Source organism: Lycorma delicatula, chromosome 12 (assembly GCF_047948215.1).
Source record: "Lycorma delicatula isolate Av1 chromosome 12, ASM4794821v1, whole genome shotgun sequence".
Classification (NCBI taxonomy): domain Eukaryota; kingdom Metazoa; phylum Arthropoda; class Insecta; order Hemiptera; family Fulgoridae; genus Lycorma; species Lycorma delicatula.
Genome location: NC_134466.1, coordinates 29,080,944 through 29,100,495, shown reverse-complemented (window position 1 = coordinate 29,100,495; position 19,552 = coordinate 29,080,944). Strand labels below are relative to the sequence as shown.

At 31.0% G+C, this 19,552-nt stretch overlaps 1 protein-coding gene across 2 annotated transcripts in view; it reads left to right on the top strand.

Moving 5' to 3' along the window:
* The first annotated feature begins 410 nt into the window (after positions 1-410).
* The window catches only part of kermit (PDZ domain-containing protein GIPC-like protein kermit), an 88,089-nt gene continuing 68,947 nt past the window's right edge, over positions 411-19,552 (top strand). The window contains exons 1-2 of one of the 2 annotated variants that reach the window (XM_075379862.1): positions 412-689; positions 905-1,181. In XM_075379862.1, the coding sequence (XP_075235977.1) occupies positions 1,038-1,181 (144 nt within the window). In that variant the 5' untranslated portion in view covers positions 412-689; positions 905-1,037. Of the gene's footprint in view, positions 1,182-19,552 lie in introns of both variants that reach the window. The other variant, XM_075379860.1, reaches the window with a different exon arrangement.

Sequence of the window (19,552 nt, the reverse complement as noted above, 5' to 3'; positions counted from 1 at the left end):
AAAAAAGCTAGGCACTGAAAAGTATAATGAATAAATATAATATAGTCTTCAGAAGGGTTAAGATATTATAATTTTAAAATTATTCATCAGATTCACAAAATTAGGTTTATGTACTGTATTTAGATTACAGGTAGTATAAGTTCCAATTAGTGCCGCTAGGTAGTGAACTCTGAAGTTTGTTCACATGAATGGTTTTTTTCTTTTCCAATTAAAATGTTATTAACTCATTGTTAACAACTGATTGCTCTCCAATATTATTTACTAATAACAAATTACATAATTAGTATAAGATCGTAATTTATTCAATTACTTTAGGTAATATGCCACTAATTTATAGGCTGTCTAGAAAATGGCATTGTGTTAGGTTTGCACTTGACTTGAAATAGTAGCGCTCTCTAATAGTAGCTACAGAACAACTGTCAGATGCAACGACGATGCTGTGTTCTGCATGTTGTCGCACCAAACGTGTGACACGGTAACGGGTGTTTGTGTTAATGAAAATAATATTTTATTTATAAGACATGGTTGCGTAATTTATACTTTTGTTTAATAAAAACTGCTGTGTTTTGTTTCTTAAGTGTTTTTATTATTAAAATGTGAATAGTGTTGTAAAATATGTGTTTTTAACCATTCCACTCACTTGTTATGCAAGCGTGTAAAAGTTTATTGTATACTTAACTGCAGTGCAGGTGAGAAACTTGAGCGGTACGGTATACAAGCTGTTTGTGATATCTAGTACTTTTATCATATTTACTACCTTATCTAATTTTTCTTATCATGGTACTTCTAGATCGTTGTTTATTCATTAGTCATATCGTTTTGTTTTAACAAAGAAAACTGTGAAAATTGGATAATTTATTTTTATTATACAGAAGCAAAAAATGCCATTATTTTCTATTTCTAGGAAAAGTGCTAAAAAAGAAGAAATCGATACAAACGGACAGCAAAATAGTCAAGATAATTTGTCTAACAACGACAGTAATTCTTTAAAAAGACATAGCAACGGTAATATTCCAAAATCTAATGGTGAAGTAACTATGGCTGAGCAATCTCAAAAGCAGAAATTAGTTTTTCATTGTCAACAAGCGCAAGGCAGCCCGACCGGACTTATTTCTGGATTTTCTAATGTGAAGGAGTTATATGAAAAAATTTCGGAATGTTACGATTTTCCACCGGAAGACGTAAGTGAAAAGTAAATTCTTTATTATTATTTTTATATATTCATTATAGGTGAATGTAGAATCATTCACAAACATCCTCGTTAGCTTCTCATTCCAGGATCCTGGTACTACCATTACGGAAGATATACGTTCCGTATGGATAATCTATTTGCTAACGAGCGTTTGGTCGGGCTGAGAATTCCCAGTCTGCTTTAACATTCAAACTTTGATCAATCCTTCGCAGATTACAATTGTTGTTAATAATTTAATTTTAAAACTTACATTTTATGGTTTTTTTTTTTAATGTATTTTCTGTTTACATATTTATGCTGTACGTATTAAAATTATCGTATAATTTTATCAACTAATCTATAATATAATACGAGTATATTAAAATATTTTTTTCAAAATTTTCTTTTAGCCTGATGTAACGACTAAACCAATATTTAACGAAATGTTCCTTTTTTTTAATGGCTTGTATAAATCTCAGGAAATCAGCCTGAATAATGGTTTGACCTTTCCATTGTTACTACTAGCTGATATCCAAGGCCTAATTGTTTACTGAGAGTTATTGTGGGGTATTGTACAGTTCCTTTCCTTGTAGGACACAACATTACCTACCAATAATTTTTTTATCATCTAGAATCTAAATAATAAAACAATTGTCATCTAGATTCTAGATTGAACTAGAAAAGAATTAATATTTTACGTACATAGCTTTTGTACTGTAGTGTATCGTAGAAAAAAATTTATACAAGGAAGTATTGTAATCGCAAAAAATTTCGGTTTTTCAGATTTCAACGGAAATATCCATTTTGACCATTCCTGAATCCGTTTTGACTAGTTTTGCCGTGGTATATATATATATACGTATGTCCCATAACTCAAAAACGATTACCCGTAGAATGTTGAAATTTTGGATTTAAGGCTTTTGTAACATGTAGTTGTTTGTGCAGTTCCCCTTTTGATTGCAATCGACTCAACCAAAAATGCCCAAAATCCTCTAAAATTGAATTTTGAACTTTTTTTTAACTGCAGTAATAAGCCCTCGTTTAGAGCTTTTCAACAATATATCATAAGTGGTACTTGTTTTTATTGTGTTAGCTAGTAAAATTTTAAATAATGAAATATTTGGATCTTAGGGGAAGGCGCATCGGTTTGAATCGGACTTCATCTCCTTTTTTTTAACTTCTTTTTTTAATTTAAATATATTGGTTTATTAATAATTATTAACCTCTCATTGCAAAAAACCTCTTCAATAACAAAAAAAAAAAAAAAAAATGGAGAAATATTATAAGTTATTAATGAAATAAAATTGTATGTTCTTCTCATTTAAAAAAAAAGTGTGTGTGTTTAATTTAATGGGCATACAAGAAAGACGTAATGTGTCCACATTAGATTTTTTTCCTTTGGAGTGAGAAATTATATTATTTTGAAAGTGTAGCATTTAATAATGTTAAATTTTGTAGCATTTTCTCATCTGTTCCAACAGATTTAATTTAATTGATTATTTTGATGCCAAAAAATGAAAGAAATAGCTATTATCTTGTTAGTTATGGCCTAGTAGGTGCATTTCTTCAGAGTTACCGAACCTTTGCACTGCATATATTCGTTAAAAATTATTTATGGAAATTAACTTTTCTATCTAATTTCTCAGTTTTTTCTTCCATGTTTAGGACTTCTACAGAGATCTCTTCATCATTAGTTGAAATTAAATTAAAATATCAATCACTACTATTTTTCATCAGTGACCGAGTTGATAAAATACCCCTTTATTCTTTGAATATTTTTATTTAATCTCCACATAAAATGTTCTGATGAAGCCGAGATCTCTATGGAAGAAAAAACAAAACGTTCATGGAAAAATTAATTTTTATAAATAATTATATTCTGCTGTTAGTAAAAAATTTGCTAATTGTTTATTAAAATTTGTAAAATATCTTTGTATGATATATATTTTGTACACAAACAATGTGTTTGTCCCTCATTTCCAGTGTACCTGTCATGTTTTTTAAAATCCAGTTATGCCTGCAGGGATGTTTTTTGTTATTGGCCGGTTTCAAGTACTTACTATTACCAAAATATTTACTTCCAAATAAAAGTATACTGTTATATTTCTCATGAATTGTATGATTATATTGTCCCACATTAAATCCTGTTAAAGCCCATTAGGGCTAGGAACGGTGGAGGTTGTGATGACCTGAAGCGCCACAAGGCCTTCCTCTTTCGTTGAGATGTCCCACATTAAAATTTTGTGATTTCTTCTTTGGTTGAATATGCCTTAACAGGTTACAATCTGATGGCATTAATTTTTCTTGATCCTGAATATCTTTTTTTCCTAATATATATTTTCTTTTGTTCAATTTTCATTTTATGATCCTTTCTTGAAGATAATGTTTACATAGGATGTGTTCTAATCAAAGATGCTTTTCCTTTTTTTTATTATTTTCATCAATCTTCTTCTGTCTTATTTTTTATACTTCCTCATCTCTCATTTATCCATCCATTTCACTCTCTGCATCCGTTTTTCATAAGTAAAAATATCCAACAACTTCTTGTACTTTTTTTTTACCGCTTGCAATTCACATTCATTTGATAATACACAGCGTATAAATAATTTTTTTTCTGTTATTGCCGCATAAACTTGAAGCTTGTGCACGGGTTATGGAAATGCAATTTTTTGGCATATGAAGAATACCATGCCTGACCAGGATTTGAACCTGGAACCTCCAGATGGAAGGCCGAGACCGCTACCACTCCGCCATGGAGATCGGCAACATCTAGTAACTGTTTTCCTAATTTCAATCAGAATCCGTCTTGCTGTAGGTAATATTTTCATCATTTCAAATATTGTATCAAGACAAACTAGTCGCTATCACATTTTACAAATACTATTTCTATTGTTATAAAGTTTTATCAAAATAAAAATAAATGCGCTCCAAGATTAGCGGCTAACATCATTACTCAACAAAAACGTTTTTACAGTATTCCAGGACCGAATCTGAATTTTATATTATGAATCCGAATGTCCTTCATTAATAGAAAAGAACATTTTTAAATTAGGGTTTCCTCGGGTAACGTCTATTTTTGCTTGTTAAATTTATGTCTCTGTGTTTGTTAAATTGTTATTATATTAAATACATAACCGATAACAGTCGTCTGTGATCTACAAGTAGTAGTCATTGGTAGTTGCAGGTCACTCACTACAAAAGCTACACAGCCATCCTTAAGAGTAATAAGGCAATCATACCAAGTTTACCAGAAAAAGTAAGGAGTGAAAATTGTTTTCTTCAGTAAATCAAACATACGGTTACATATCAGCATGCAAATCCAATGAAATGGAAGAGATATTAACCTGTACAACTTAGCACCAAGTAACACATTCATTCTGTTCACCGCAGGGATTACCAACATAGTAATTTAAAAGGAATATTAATTGAGGCCTTTTGTAACTTGTGCACCTTAAATAATACCGCAGCCATAAAAATGTCTGGGACATAGTGTAATATAACAAATTAATATTGATCCCATTCTACTGTGATACAATAAATTATATACATCCTCCTTCAACTCATCAGCGTATATTTTTTTAATATATGAATAAAATTGTTCGTTATTCAAATATATATTGATTTTAAATAAATTAATTTATATGTATATTTTGTAATATTTTACAAATTTTAATTTATACTTTTTAAAGTGACCTTAATTTGTAAATGGTAATAATAGAGTTCATTATGAAGTCGATAAACTATTTCATTAAAAAAAAAAACAATTGAAGTTAATGATACAAATGAATTTTTAAATAAGTATGAAGGCTATTTTATTTGCTTTTCTATTATATTTCTCTAATGCTTATAACCTACATTAAATATTATAATAATTATACGGCAAGCCTTTTAACGCCTACCATTGACTTGTAATCACCAATATTGCACCTACATTACATTCTTAAACGTTCACCTTTTTTAATTATTATTATATTTGGCCTATATTCACTACTACATTTACCAAAAAGCTTGTTCTTTTGTCCTCTATTCTTAATGTATGTCTGCTCTAAGAAGGACATTTCTTATATTTTAAGCAAGTTTTATTAAAATTAATTAACTTAAACATTTTTTCACTTGCAGCTTTTACTTATTTATGACCTTCATTGAATAATTATGTTTATGAAAAATTAATTAAAACTTTAAAATTCTAAGATAAATCTTATCTCTTGTCTGAAATAAAATGAAATATTCTGCTGCTTTTACAGTCTTTTGGTAGATAACAAAACTATTGTTTTGTGCCCTTTTTTCTACTGTATTTCTTTTTATATATATATTATTAAATTAAATGTATTTCTTTGATCCAATCATTTTATATATATTGTGTTCGTGTGTTTTACTCGATCATTCACAGTTTGTTTATTACGCTTTTTGTAATTTCCTGGCATCATAGCTCTAGAGGTATGCCAAAAAATGGGGTATGGGATTCTTTTGTATTTCTTGACGTTTCATGACCCAGGAACACTCCCCCCCCCCAAAAAAAGGGTAATATTCATATGTATGTGTGTTGACATGTTTGAAGCTGAATAACTTTTGACCTGATAAACTGATTTTGATAAAATTTTGTACAGACTTAAGTATATTGTATTGTTGGTAACTTTGGGGCCATTATCTCCAGTGGACCGGGTAGATATTTTTTTGAAATCAATTTTCTCAAAATTTTGCAAACATAACTCTACTTTATATCGTGTGTATGCTTATCTTAACATTTAACAAAAAATTTACCCCCTTGCAAAATATCGAAAATAACTGTTTTTAGCTTTTCAAAAAATTTTAATTATTTTTAACATAATGCAAAAATAAAATTCTAAGTTTTATTTTGATTGATAAAACAGTTAAATATGTATTTAAAATAAGTATGTCAAAAAACACTACAGAAAGTAACCTACCCTATACAAAAGGCATGTATTATAAGGTGTAGTAACTGGTCAATTGTGAGGTATAATTAGTTTAGACCATTGATTCTCAAACTTTTTCACTCACCGCCCACATTGAGAATCAAACATTTTCTAGCGACCCCAAAATTTTTAAACTTACCGTCTGTTAAAAATAATAATTGCATTGCTATTTTTAAAATGCGCTCTTGAAAACAGCAGTTGCGATTATTATTTTTAAACGTGGCGTCTCCTATTTCTGGGTTGAAACTTACATTTTAAATGAGAGCAATTAACGCTTATTTCATCGTATTTGGAAGTATTTTTATTTAAACTGCCTGCAAAAATACTACAATTGTATCTATGTAGTTATACAGGTTGATTTTTTAGTTCTGTTACCCAATTGTTAATGTCTGGTAATTTTTTTCTAAGAAAGGGAAATTTTGTTTTGTGGTACGAAGTTGGTAGCGCTACTCAACCGGTATAGATACGGCAGTGTGGGTTGATTCTCCTAGAGCTGTCTAAACTTTTGTGCCGTTTCCGGTCGTGTTACGAACAGAATGTCTTTTACCATAGAACAACGAGTTTTCATTCTTGAACAATATTTTGCTACGAAATCGTACGCGAGTGTAAAAGAATCATTTCAAATTAAATTTGTCGGTATTTCTCCGCCAGAAAAAATGTCAATTTCTAGGCTAGCAAACAGATTTCGATTGTTTGCGATAGAAACGTAGTGGTCGACCGACTCGCTTGACAGATGACGTTTTAGAGAATGTGAAAACAAGATCGCTCAATTCTCCACGGAAAAGTTTACGAAAACTTTCAACGCAAGTCGGTTTGTCATATTCGAGTGTTCAGAAAGCCGCTGAAAAATTGAAATTGTATCCGTATCGCGTACGATTAGTCCAAGAGCTTCAGGCTCCAGGTTTAAACAGGCGATTGCAATATTGCCGTTGGTTTAGGTCTCTCGTAAACGATAACGGAATCGAATTTTTAAACACGGTGTTCTTTAGTGATGAAGCTTGGATCCATCTCGATGGTTATGTGAACAGTCAAAACTGTCGAAATTGGGCGGTTGAAAATCCTAACGCTTTACAAGACAATTCTTGGCATCTTGAAAAAATTGGTATGTGGTGTGCGATATCCGGTCATCGTATAGTCTTTCTTTTTCCCGTTTAGCCTCCGGTAACTACCGTTTAGATAATTCTTCAGAGGATGAATGAGGATGATATGTATGAATGTAAATAAAGTGTAGTCTTGTACATTCTCAGTTCGACCATTCCTGAGATGTGTGGTTAATTGAAACCCAACCACCAAAGAACACCGTTATCCACGATCTAGTATTCAAATCCGTGTAAAAATAACTGGCTTTACTAGGACTTGAACGCTGGAACTCTCGACTTCGAAATCAGCTGATTTGGGAAGACGCGTTAACCACTAGACCAACCCGGTGGGTTCATCGTATAATCGGATCCATATTCTTCGAACAGACAGTAAATGAAGTATACAGGAATATTGTGCGCCAACTTGTGTTCCTCCTGGAACCTCAAGAACGGTATTGTTGGTTTCAGCAAGACGGCGCTACATGCCACACGTCTCGAGAAACCGTGGATTTTCTGCAAGAGTTCTTTGATCGAATAATAAGCAAGGGTTTATGGCCTCCAAGTTCCGCAGACCTCACATCTCCTGACTAATTTTTGTGGGGCTATATTAAGTCCGAGGCCTTCAAAAATAATCCTCACACTATTGATGAACTTAGTCAATATTACAGAGTTAATCACGAATATTTCCAATGCAACTCTTAAAAAGGTTTCTGCTAATATGCTGAAAAGAGTGCGTGTATAACCGCGAGGGGTGGGCATTTTGAGCATATTCTTTAACAATTATGTAAGTAATAGCTTTTTATTAAATCTCCTTTGTAAGTAACAAATACATTTTTTTATTCCACCTAAATTTCCCTTTCTTAAAAATTGCATATTCAATGTAACAATACAATAATTAAAAGAAAGCTTTTTAGTTGAAAAATTACACTTATATTAATACGAATGTGCTTTGTTTGTTAATATCTATGAGGCTCGAATTTACTTAAAAGCAACCGTAAGTCGCCGCGTTCGGTAACATTCAGCCGATTTCTCTTTTTGGTTAGCAATGTTGCTACAGCACTAAATTCACGTTGAAAAAAATACAACGATGGAAGTGCTATCAGAAATCGTTGAACAATCGACCATAATCCAGGGTACATTTGTGGGACTGGCTTTTGCAGCCAAAAGTTTTGGTAGCCATACATAATTTTTGCCGTTTTTTTTTTTTTAATCAGCCATCGCCTTCCTAGACCGCCTGAACGTCCTCAATTTTCCATGGCACTTCTACCCCCCCAACCTGAAGGCCTCCAGCGCTCACAAGGAGGCGTTATCGCCCACTTTAATAACGAATGGTTTAGGCCGTATTTAACTTTTCACTTTCAACTCGGATTGTTTTTTCGTTTTTTATTACAGGAATACTTAAAAAATTTACACAAGATTTTTATGAGAAACCGAACCGAATTTTTATTTAGATGGTGATTTTTACTAATGGCAAATCCTGTTTTTTTTATTTTCCTTTTTCACATATCAGTTAGGTACATCAAGAGCGATTTAAAACATTTTGATTTAAGTAAAACATGGATATTTACTGTTAATGTAGTTTGTTCCATCATTAAAAAAGAAAAAAAAAATACAAAATTTTGTATAATCTTTATTACCGATCGTCGTAGATAAAATGTTGTATCACGGATTAATAATTCAACTAAAGTTCATATGAGTTTTCGATATTAAATTTAAAAATTTAAATGGAGATTTTCTATTTCTATATGTAAAGGAATCCGGGTGGAAGTCTTTGATGAACAGTTTATAATTAAAGTCAGACGTTTTACTTGTTTCATAGTTCTACGGGATGTACGAGGCTATTTCTTTAGGAAGCCCGAACCAATTCGATTTTTCTGAAAATGAATGAGTTACTTCTTTCAGGAATCTCAAACTTATAATCGAGCGACTCTAATTTGTAAGAGTAAAACAATTTTTTTTTAGTTTGCACATTGTTCAGATTGGTCAATACAAAATTATTAATCGGTAATTTGCCAGTCTGATTTTGGGTAAAAATATCCCGATCTCCTATGTGATTGTGAATGGGAATATGCACCTGCTGTCTCGAAGGAAGTATTATTGTCCTATTCATAGTTGAATGAATTATTTGTCTTATAGTATGATCTATGTACTATTAGGTAGTATTTTTTTTTCACAGTTTTGAATTCTTTGGTGTACTGTGTGTGTACTGGTGTCCACGTAGTTTAAAGCGTACTAGTGATCCAACGGAAGGAACCTGCTCCAGCGACATTCCACTATCCTTTTAATATAACATATGGATCTGTTTTAATTTTTCTAGTACTATACATTGTACTAATAATTTATTATACTATAATTATGTACACTAATTGTAAATATTTATAGTAATTTCACGTGTAAAATAGTATTACAAACTTAAAAAAATTATTTATATTTGAATTAGTTAATTTTCAAAATTAAAACTTAAGCGAGTATAATGTGCGCGCGATACTTTAATTATTATTATTATTATTAAGCGCGCGTTACAAACTTATTATTTTATCATATAATTATTACTTTATTTATGTTTCTTATGAAACTGCTTTATGATCCTTCTCATTGCGTTCATGTCGAAATAATCTAACCTACGTGACAGGTTGTTCACGATTCGTGTTCTTTCTGGATGTGCTGAAAGAAATACGAGAATGCATCCGACAGATTTTTTCTATTTATGTTTCCTTACTCTTTCTGGATATTTAACACGCAATTGTTGTTCTTTATTCACACTTTTGAATGAAATAATATGCCGGTTTTCTTTTCCCGGTTTTTCCAAATCTGTTAATTCTTTTTTCCATGAGATCTTACATATTACTGATTATTATCTGCATCGTTGTAATTTTTTATTCACCGGGAATTTAAGTTCGTTCATTTTACGTGAAAGTAAAATAAAAAGAATACAAGAAAATAAAGTCGAAACGGAATTTCATTTTTTTTTAAATTCAGATTCGATCGAAATCTAGTTGTTACAGTTTAAAGTACAACGCAAAATCACTACGTAACTTGATTCTCAAAAATAATTAAACAGAATCAAAATTATCTCAAAAACAACTAAACCGCCTAACATTTATTATTAATACGAAACCACAATTTTATGGCAACAATAAGTAGTAGTATTCAAATTAATTTCGAAGCTGAGAGTTAATGTTACCAACCTAATTTTTCAAAGTTCTAAATTTACCGTACTAAAAACAACTGTTTTTAATTTTTATAAATTCATAACAGTTTTCTGTTGAGTTTAATACTATTTTGTTTTTAATAATAAAAATTGATTTTTTTTTACTTTTTTACATCAATTTTGACAAAATTAAATTCTGTAATGTTTTGATAATAAAATTTACGCATTTAATATTTATTTAACAAAGTTATTATACTTCAAGTTTAAAAATTTCAGTATCACCTCATTTTATCGGGGGAATTGAAATTTGAAATTTTTCTCTATCTGTAACTAGATAAAGCGTTTTCGGACATATATTTGTATGTACTTTTTCGTTTTCAAGCTTTAGAACCAGTTTCAAATTGTTTCTCTTTTCTCCTGAATCACTCTGTGTGTGTGTGTGTGTGTATATATATATATATATATATGTATATATAAAATTATTATTTTTTTTTTTTTAAGTAATAAAATTTGTTTTATTTTTTTGAGAATTTAGGTAGAAATTTTTATAGTCAATTCTACTACAGTTAATATTGTGTGTGCGATACAAACATAGGCACTCCTACTCGTAAATTATCATATTCCGGCATGTTAAACCGGTTGTAAACTTGTTCGTTTACATTATTATTCCAACAGGGGTTATATTTTTAACATCCGGCATAGGATTTAATGAACCCGTGTAGATGCATGTATGCAATTACATGTATATTACGTCTGCTTCTCGTTCAATGTAACGAGCTTCATCATATATCTGAAGTGATAAGACTGTATTTTCTCTGGATAAAGTGTAACGTTAAAAATATTACTCGATAATAATTACTGATTGAATCGTTTATTTTGACCGTATATGAATTCTGTTAAGTATATTAAGAACAAAAAGAAATTTTCATGTATGACCATCAGTTTTTTCTTTTTTTTTTAAACGTCCGAGATCACCGTTAGGTATTACTTCACAGGGTGAGATGAATAATAATTTTGTTAGCTTGCAAAAATGTCATGCCTGACCGGGATTCGAACCCGGGATCTCCGGATAAAAGGCCGAGACGCTACCACTCGCGCCACGGAGGCCGGCATCACCTTCAGTTATCACTATTTTAAAAGGACTGGAACATTTTATATTAGCGATTAAAAATAAAATATTCACCGGATGAATTGTAAATATTTAATTTTTAACATGATTATCCTGCAGTAGAGGTCTGAGTGATTGGTTAATCTTTCTAACACAACTTATTATCTAGATGGTTTTTTGTTTTGTATCTAGATGAAAAACATTATTGCGGTATTTATACACGTATTTTAGTTGGTAAATTCAAAATCATTTGTTCAATGATGAGTCGCTTCTATTTCTAGAGATTTGGTGTTTTCTGTTTAGTGGTGTGAGGAAATGTATTCGTGCAACAATACTGCTAGTAATGTTTTGGGGCGTGTGGTTGCACTTCCTGTTACCTGTGGCTAGCAGGACTCTAATATTAGGGTTTAATTTGAGTTCTTTCACTTAAAAACTACTATTATCCGATTTACGGTACAAAATCGATCCGATAAATATTACAATTTCACGAGAAAAAACTATTGAATCGGATCGCTTCAAGTTCGGGATCAATACTTTCATGAACCGTTTTCACAGTAAGAAGGCTTAACTGATAGAAAGACGATTTCCGAAGAATTAGGGAAAAGCTAAAAATGCTATCGGATTTGTCCACCGGGACATATTCAAGTATCAGTGAAATCTTTATCGATGCTTATCTGATAACGTTTTTAGTGATGAGGGTTTTAAACCATTAATCACCATAATCAATCCTTGCCGCAAGATGGGCGTCCCATAAGTTTCCATACATAAGCTGAGCTCAAGTCGGAAAAAATAAATATAAATGGTTTCTATAAAAAAAATGTTTTTTCTTATGTATGGGAACTGACGGGAACCTTGTTCTAGTTTCAGGATGTTCCTGTTTCGGGTAAAGATCCCCTGACCTTTTTAGGAATTTACGGGTGGATTCGATTTATTTGAATAAGCCTTGAAGAGTAAATTAACGTAGCAGTTTTTATTTGTATTGTACGGTTCCTTTCTCGACTAGAAAATCATGCGTTTTATATTTTTCGTGTGAAAGGGATTCAACCCGGTAAACGTTTGTACATCATTAGAGAACTATTGTTGAATTATCCTGTTCGTAAAGTATTTAATATATCCTTATCTTTTTCGTGAGTTTTTTGTCTTTAGTCATTTGACTGGTTTGATGCAGCTGTCCAAGATTCCCTATGTAGTGCCAGTCGTTTCATTTCGGTATACTCCGTACATCCAACATCCCTAGCAATGTGTTTTACATCTGCTTTTTCCTGTGCAATATTTCCCATCTACCTGTTCCTCTAAATCAAAAAGGCTATTCCACGATGCCTTAAGATGTGGCCTATAAGTTTGTCTCTTCTTTTAGCTATACTTTACCAAATGCTTCTTTCTTCATCAGTTTGTCGAAACGCCTCTTCATTTGTCACTTATACCCGTCTGATTTTTAACATTCTCCTGCAGCACATTTCAAAAATTTTTCTTCTCAAGTACCCCGATCTTCCAAGTTTCACTACCAAATAAAGCTACGCTCCAAACATATACTTTTAAAAATGCTTTCCTAATCTTTAAATTAATTTTTGATGTAAGCAAATTATATTTCTGACTGAAAGCTCGTTTTGCCTGTGCTATTCGGTATTTTATGTCGCTCCTGCTTCGTCCATCTTTTTTTAATTCTATTTCAAAAGTAACAGAATTGTTCTATCTTCATAATCTTTTCTCGTCCGATTTTTATATTCAGCGGTCCATGTACATTATTTCTACTAAATTACGTAACTTTCGTTTTATGCTTGTTTATTTTCACGCGGTAGTTATTGCGTAGGATTTCATCTATGCCATTCATTGTTTCTTCTAAATGTTTTTTTTACTTTCGGCTAGAATTACTATATCATCAGCAAATCGTAGCATCTTTATCTTTTCACCTTGTATTGTTACTCCGAATCTAAATTGTTCTTTAACATCATTAACTGCTAGTTGTGTGTAAAGTTTAAAATGTAACCCATTGGGAACATCCTTGTCGGACTTCCTTTTTTATTACTGCTTCTTTCTTATGCTCTTCGATTATTACTGTTGCAGTTTGGTTCCTGTAAATGTTAGCAATTGTTCTTCTGTCTCTATACTTCACATAATTTAAAAAAAATTCTAAACATTTTATTCCAGTCTACGTTATTAGATAACTTTTCTAAGTTTATAAATGCCATTCGTGAGTTTATTAAAATTAAAACAAATAAAAGAATTCTACGTTACGGATTAAATTAGAATTATTAATACACTGCAGTATTAATTAACATTAATAAAAAAATATATGCTGTTTTGCATTTCTTTCATAGTTTAAATATGTACTAACGAGTATAACCGATTCATTTTAACGTAGAAGACAGTTTTTTAAACGTAACGACGAAGCGTGATGGAATTATCATGTTATATACCAAATTATATGTTATACAATGTAACATGTATATGTATTAAGTGTAAGACTCAGACTTAACGCATGGATGCGTAACATGTTACAAGAACATCATTCGGAATAAGAAATATTTAAAATAAGAATAATATTAACAAATTAAAGCGGCAGTTAGTTTATCGTATTCTACTACATTAACATCTTTGCATCATGATATATCTACCTGAGAATCGGCTCTGTTCCGTTATTTTATTTTTTTATCCGTTACTTGTTATTTGTATTGGTTTAACACAGTCCTTTGCTTTGTGTGCATTAATCGAATATTACAACGAGACATGAGGCTTAATACTTGATTTAAGATGGATATTTTCATTCCCATCATCCCGAAGATTGGTGAAATTTTTTCTTTACGAATCCTATACCTGTTTTTCTTTAGTGAAATATTCGCAAATACAGGAATTGTAACATAAACGGGTCTTTTCGATTACCCGGTTGTACGTGAAACGATTTAAAACATGTAAATGCTCATCTTATTATCTTACAATTAAAAAGATTTTTTTTCGTTTATTTGCAAATTCATTTCGATCTTTTTATGAATCTTTCGCTTACTAATTTTACACTTTTTCCGAATAATTAGGAAATCAAATTTTTTTTTTCCAATAAAAATAGGAAGAATTTTAGGAAACTTTAGAAAAATTTGTTTTGATTATTATCAAAAGGTCTGAAAGTATGTTATGACCTTTCGACTTGATAATCCAGTATTTTCAGAAAGTACTTATTTACACATTATTTGAAGTTTTTTTTTTTTACATTTAAGTCGGTCATAAATATTTAACATTGCGTCGAGTTGTATGTAAAATTAAAACAAATCAACTCGTCTAAGTTTTGGCTTGTTTTTTTTCGGTTTGAATGTTTATTTAGGGATCTCGAAAGAATAGACGTAAATATATTTATGTAAATAAATTGATAAAATACATTATTTTTTTTTGTTATATTTTTTCATTCAGTTCTTTAAAATGAGAAATCTGATGCGAACACCACATAACTTCCTTGTACACCTATTAAATTACATATACACATTTGTTTAAAGTGAAAAGTACATAAAAATTCATTTCATTAATAATTTGTGATATTTTTTTCTTTTTTTATTGTTATTATTTATTGTAAATGGTTTTTTGCAATCAGAGGTTAATTAATCAATATATTTAAATTTAAAAAAATGGATGAAGTCGGATTCGAATCGATGTGCCTTCTCCTTGTAAGATCCAAATATTTCATTAATTAAAATTTTATTTGGCTATAACTCTGGAACCAATAAAATTAAGTATCACTTATGGTAGTATATCGCTGAAATGCTCGCAATGAGGGCTTATTACTGCACTTAAGAAAAACTCCAAAATCCTATTTTTTGGGGATTTTGGCCTTTTTTGGGCACTTTTGGTTCAGTCGATTGCAGTCAGAAGGGGAGGTGCACAACTAGAGGTTACAACAGTCCTAAATCCAAAATTTCAACTTAAAACTTAATCCAAATTTCATCTTACGGCTAATCGCTAAGTTATGCGAGATACATACATACGTACGTACAGAAGTCACGTTGAAACTAGTCAAAATGGATTCAGGGATGGTCAAAATGAATTTTTCCGTTGAAATCTGAAAACTGAAATTTTTGGCGATCTCAATAGTTCCTTTACTTCTTACAAGTAAGTAAAAATAAGAAAAAAAAATAAAGCATAAATAATTTTTCTATAAATGAAATATCAGTCTTCTTTTTAAAATAATATTTTTTCTTTTGCCGTTTATATTTTCAGGAACCATTTTAGCAAAAAGTTTAATTTAAAAAAAATTATTTAATGGTAAGGACAAATGAGGGATGAATAGAAGAAATAAATAATTAGAGACGTTTTGGTACTACAGGGACAGATTGGAAGAGCGCAATGGAAATAAAAGTAAAAATAACAGTGGCAAAGGAAAGCTTCAGTAAGAAGAGGAAATTACTGTGTTCTAAAAGTCTGAACTTAGAGTTACTTAAGAGGTTAACTAATTGCTATGTATGGAGTCTCCTATTTATTGTATGGATGACGAGAAAGATGGAGAGGGACTGGATTCCGGCTTTTGAATAAATAAATAAAATAAAAAAATAAATCTTTTATTTTGGTCGTTACATAATAATAAATCATGTCAATATAAGCTAAACTATAAATATAAAAACAAATTATAGATAAAAATTAGATTTGTTTAAAGTTAATTATTTAAAGACAAACAAATAAAATAACGTTAAGCGGTGGCGGCTCGCGTATATACACTAGAACTGCAGCACCCCTATTTCCACTTGATATTATCGATAACATTTAATATAATGAGTTATTTTTTTTTTAATTCTTCCTTTATATTTGTACAACATATAATCCTGAAGCTTAATGTCAGTAGCCAAGCCTTAGTTTATGAAAAAGATACAAAACGTTTTGTATGGAACTGTACGCTTCACAGTTCCAGCGACGTGGTGTTTGGGTGTTGTGCGTATGCGCACATAGGAAGCAGCACGCGAGGCTGTGAGGGAGAGAGAGCGTTGTCGTTCCCGCAGTGCCGACCCTGGCGTGCTGATGGAAAGTAGTTTTTTTTTTACTCCGCGTCTATATGGAACGTTCCTTGTTCGTTCCCTTTTCCAGTTTAGTCGGTGGAAGGAATGTGAAAGCGGTTTAGTTGTTTTTTCAGTAGTGATTCCCCATCATAACAGTGATTATAAGTCAGACTTATTAGGTAGATTTCATAAGAAAGCTACCTATTGTAGTGGGTACCATGATTCGACTTCCGGAAAATTTCGACATATCTTCGCGTTTTACATCCCCCAGACCCCAAAACCACTGTCAGTCCAAATCACTTTCAAATTGATACATAAAATATAACGACCCAAAATCTCGGTCGAGTTCGTTAATAGGTAAAAACGGAACAAGGGGATGGAAATGGGAGGCTTTCTCGAGAGAAAAAAATCGCTATAACTTTCTTATTAAGTAAAATATCGAATTCGTTTAAAGTTCCTACTATTATTTGGATAAGGACCTAAAACTTATATAAGTAAAGTTTTTGGTTATCACCAACCATTGTCCCAGGGGGTGGAAAAAATGGGGTTTTGAAGACAAAAAAAAATCATTCCTCCCTTAATACAGGATCGAATCCGTTTAAAGTGGTCGTTAGTCCTCTAAATATTGCCTAAAACATTTGTCTGAAACAATGTTTGATATGACCAACCAACCCTTACGGCAAGGAATGACCAAACGATATGACCATTTGTCTGAAACGATTTTTGATGTGAGCAACCGTTACGGTTAGAGGTGACCAAAATTTTGTTGAACTTGTAAGAAGAGGCTTTCGATATGCTAAACGTGTGAAACTTGTTTACATATGAAACCATTGTCGTATTGAGTGAATTTCAAGTGAACGCATTTAAACTGCCGTGACTTAGTACTGAGTATATTTTAATTTTTGTAAGTGACAGTATTTTATGCGGGTGATGTAGGCTTATTGTACTTTCAAATCATCTTCTCAACATTACTGTTGTTAGATTTACACATGTTTTAAACAAAACTTTCTTAAAACATTGTTTTTTTTTTTATCAATACTAAGAGACAAACCCTAAGGTTTGTCTCTTAGTATTGAGACTATTTCACACTATTTCAGGATTAGCATCTCCCACTAATCCTGAAATAGATGTGTTGTCAAGCAGTTTAGGAAAAATCATAAGGAAGTCTTGATAAATTTAGCAATAGCTTGTAATCTAATGAGAAAAAAACATAGAAAGTAATGTTTGATCCGAGTTCGCCTACTCTTATTTTGCCCTGGTGAAATCTCCGCCTTACGGCGTGCCGAAAGGAATATTATTATTATAATATCAATTTAGATTTTTGTGTCCGCTTTCGAAATAAGACCCATCTCTTTTAGGTTGCAAGTAAATAAACATTAAAAAAAAATGTAATTTATATTTAATTATTTTAATAAATAAACGGAATTGCATGTTCATATATTCTCAGTTATATTAAATTGTATATTGTTAGCAATTGAATTGCAATATACATCTGAATCAACGAACTACAAAGGCATTTCCTGTTCTAGTTTGTTTTACCCGTACAAAACGGGGAATGGATGCATAAGTTATAGTGTATTATTAAAACATTATCATAAAAGGTAGCTATGTCGCAAACAAAATCTTTCATTATATTTTTATTCACACGCGAATTTCACTTTCTTATATATATATATATACCCACACATAGTGTGGCTTAATAATATACGAAATATGTGTATAATTTTTATAATAACGTACATAACGCATAATTCTTAATAAAAATGCGGTAATGAAAGTAAAATTATACGTGTGTGTATATAACGTTCATTTGTATTTTTAATTGCGTGTTAAAATAAAATAAGGCTAATAGAATCTTTGTTTTTTTTAATTAACCTTAGCCTAATAAAGATAATTAACATTTTATGATAATATTTTAAAATTAAATTGGTGTACAATTAATTAATTTAACTTCAACTTAACTCTGTTTTATTATTAATTTATATTAAAAAACAAAGTTTATTCATAATTTATTGCTAATTGATAAATGATCAATTATAATCATTTTTATATTTTGGTGTTTTAACATTCAGTGGATCAAATAATAATTTAATGAAGGCATTCTCTTCATTACAATTTGCCTTATATTTAAAATTTAAAGTTTTAAATTTTAAATATAAGGAAAATTTATTATTTAAATTAATTTGAGGTGTTTCTTTTGTTATCAATCTGTCTATCTGATATCGTTTTTAAATCCAGTATATATATATATATAATAACATATGAGAGATTCATAATCAACGCTCAACAAAAAAAAACTAAAGATAAATTGTTGAAAATTTGTTCTTCTTACGGTGTATGTGCACATTAAGAATGGATATTTGCTTGTTTTTCTTTAACTCATAATGTTTTTTTTTTCATGTTTGTCCCTAAAACTTGCATCCTTAATTTAACATACTTCCTGAGATTGCCTACTGATGAAATTTTGCACAGTTACTAAGGCCGGGTGGTTGACAATACAATATTGTACCATTACTTTTGCAAATATCCTCCCGTACGGGGTTAATTATAGATGCGGGTGTAAAAAATTGGAAGAAGACTATGAGGGGTTTTTGGGGTCCAATAGCCGTTTGACATAAAAAAAATTACAAAAACTTGGTACGGGAGTTTTAGTGGTTTCGAACTTGACATTTCGTCATCACTCATATATATATATATATATATATATATATATATCGGAGAGGCGAGGAGATTTGTCAGGGATTCAACGTTTTGTGTTTCACTCACTTTTATTAATACAAGTGGAGAATATATAAGACTATAATAAAGCTCAACCAATAAAAATGAGTAGACAACTCGTACAATGAAACAATTACAAATGATAACTATCACCCATCAATAACTCAGCAGTACACGAATCATAATATAAGATTAATTTAATTTAGAACTCAAACAATACTAAAACAACTTGCGATAGACCGAGGCTCAGGGAAATAACGAATTCGCGACCACCAGGACGTCTGTTCGATCTGGGTTCCAAAGCAAGACTACCCTTTCTCCATATTCTCAAATAATATACCTACTGCATATTTCCTTTTCCTTATTAATTTTATGATACCCCTATCGTCCTGGGATCCCGACTACGTTGACAACCATGTGC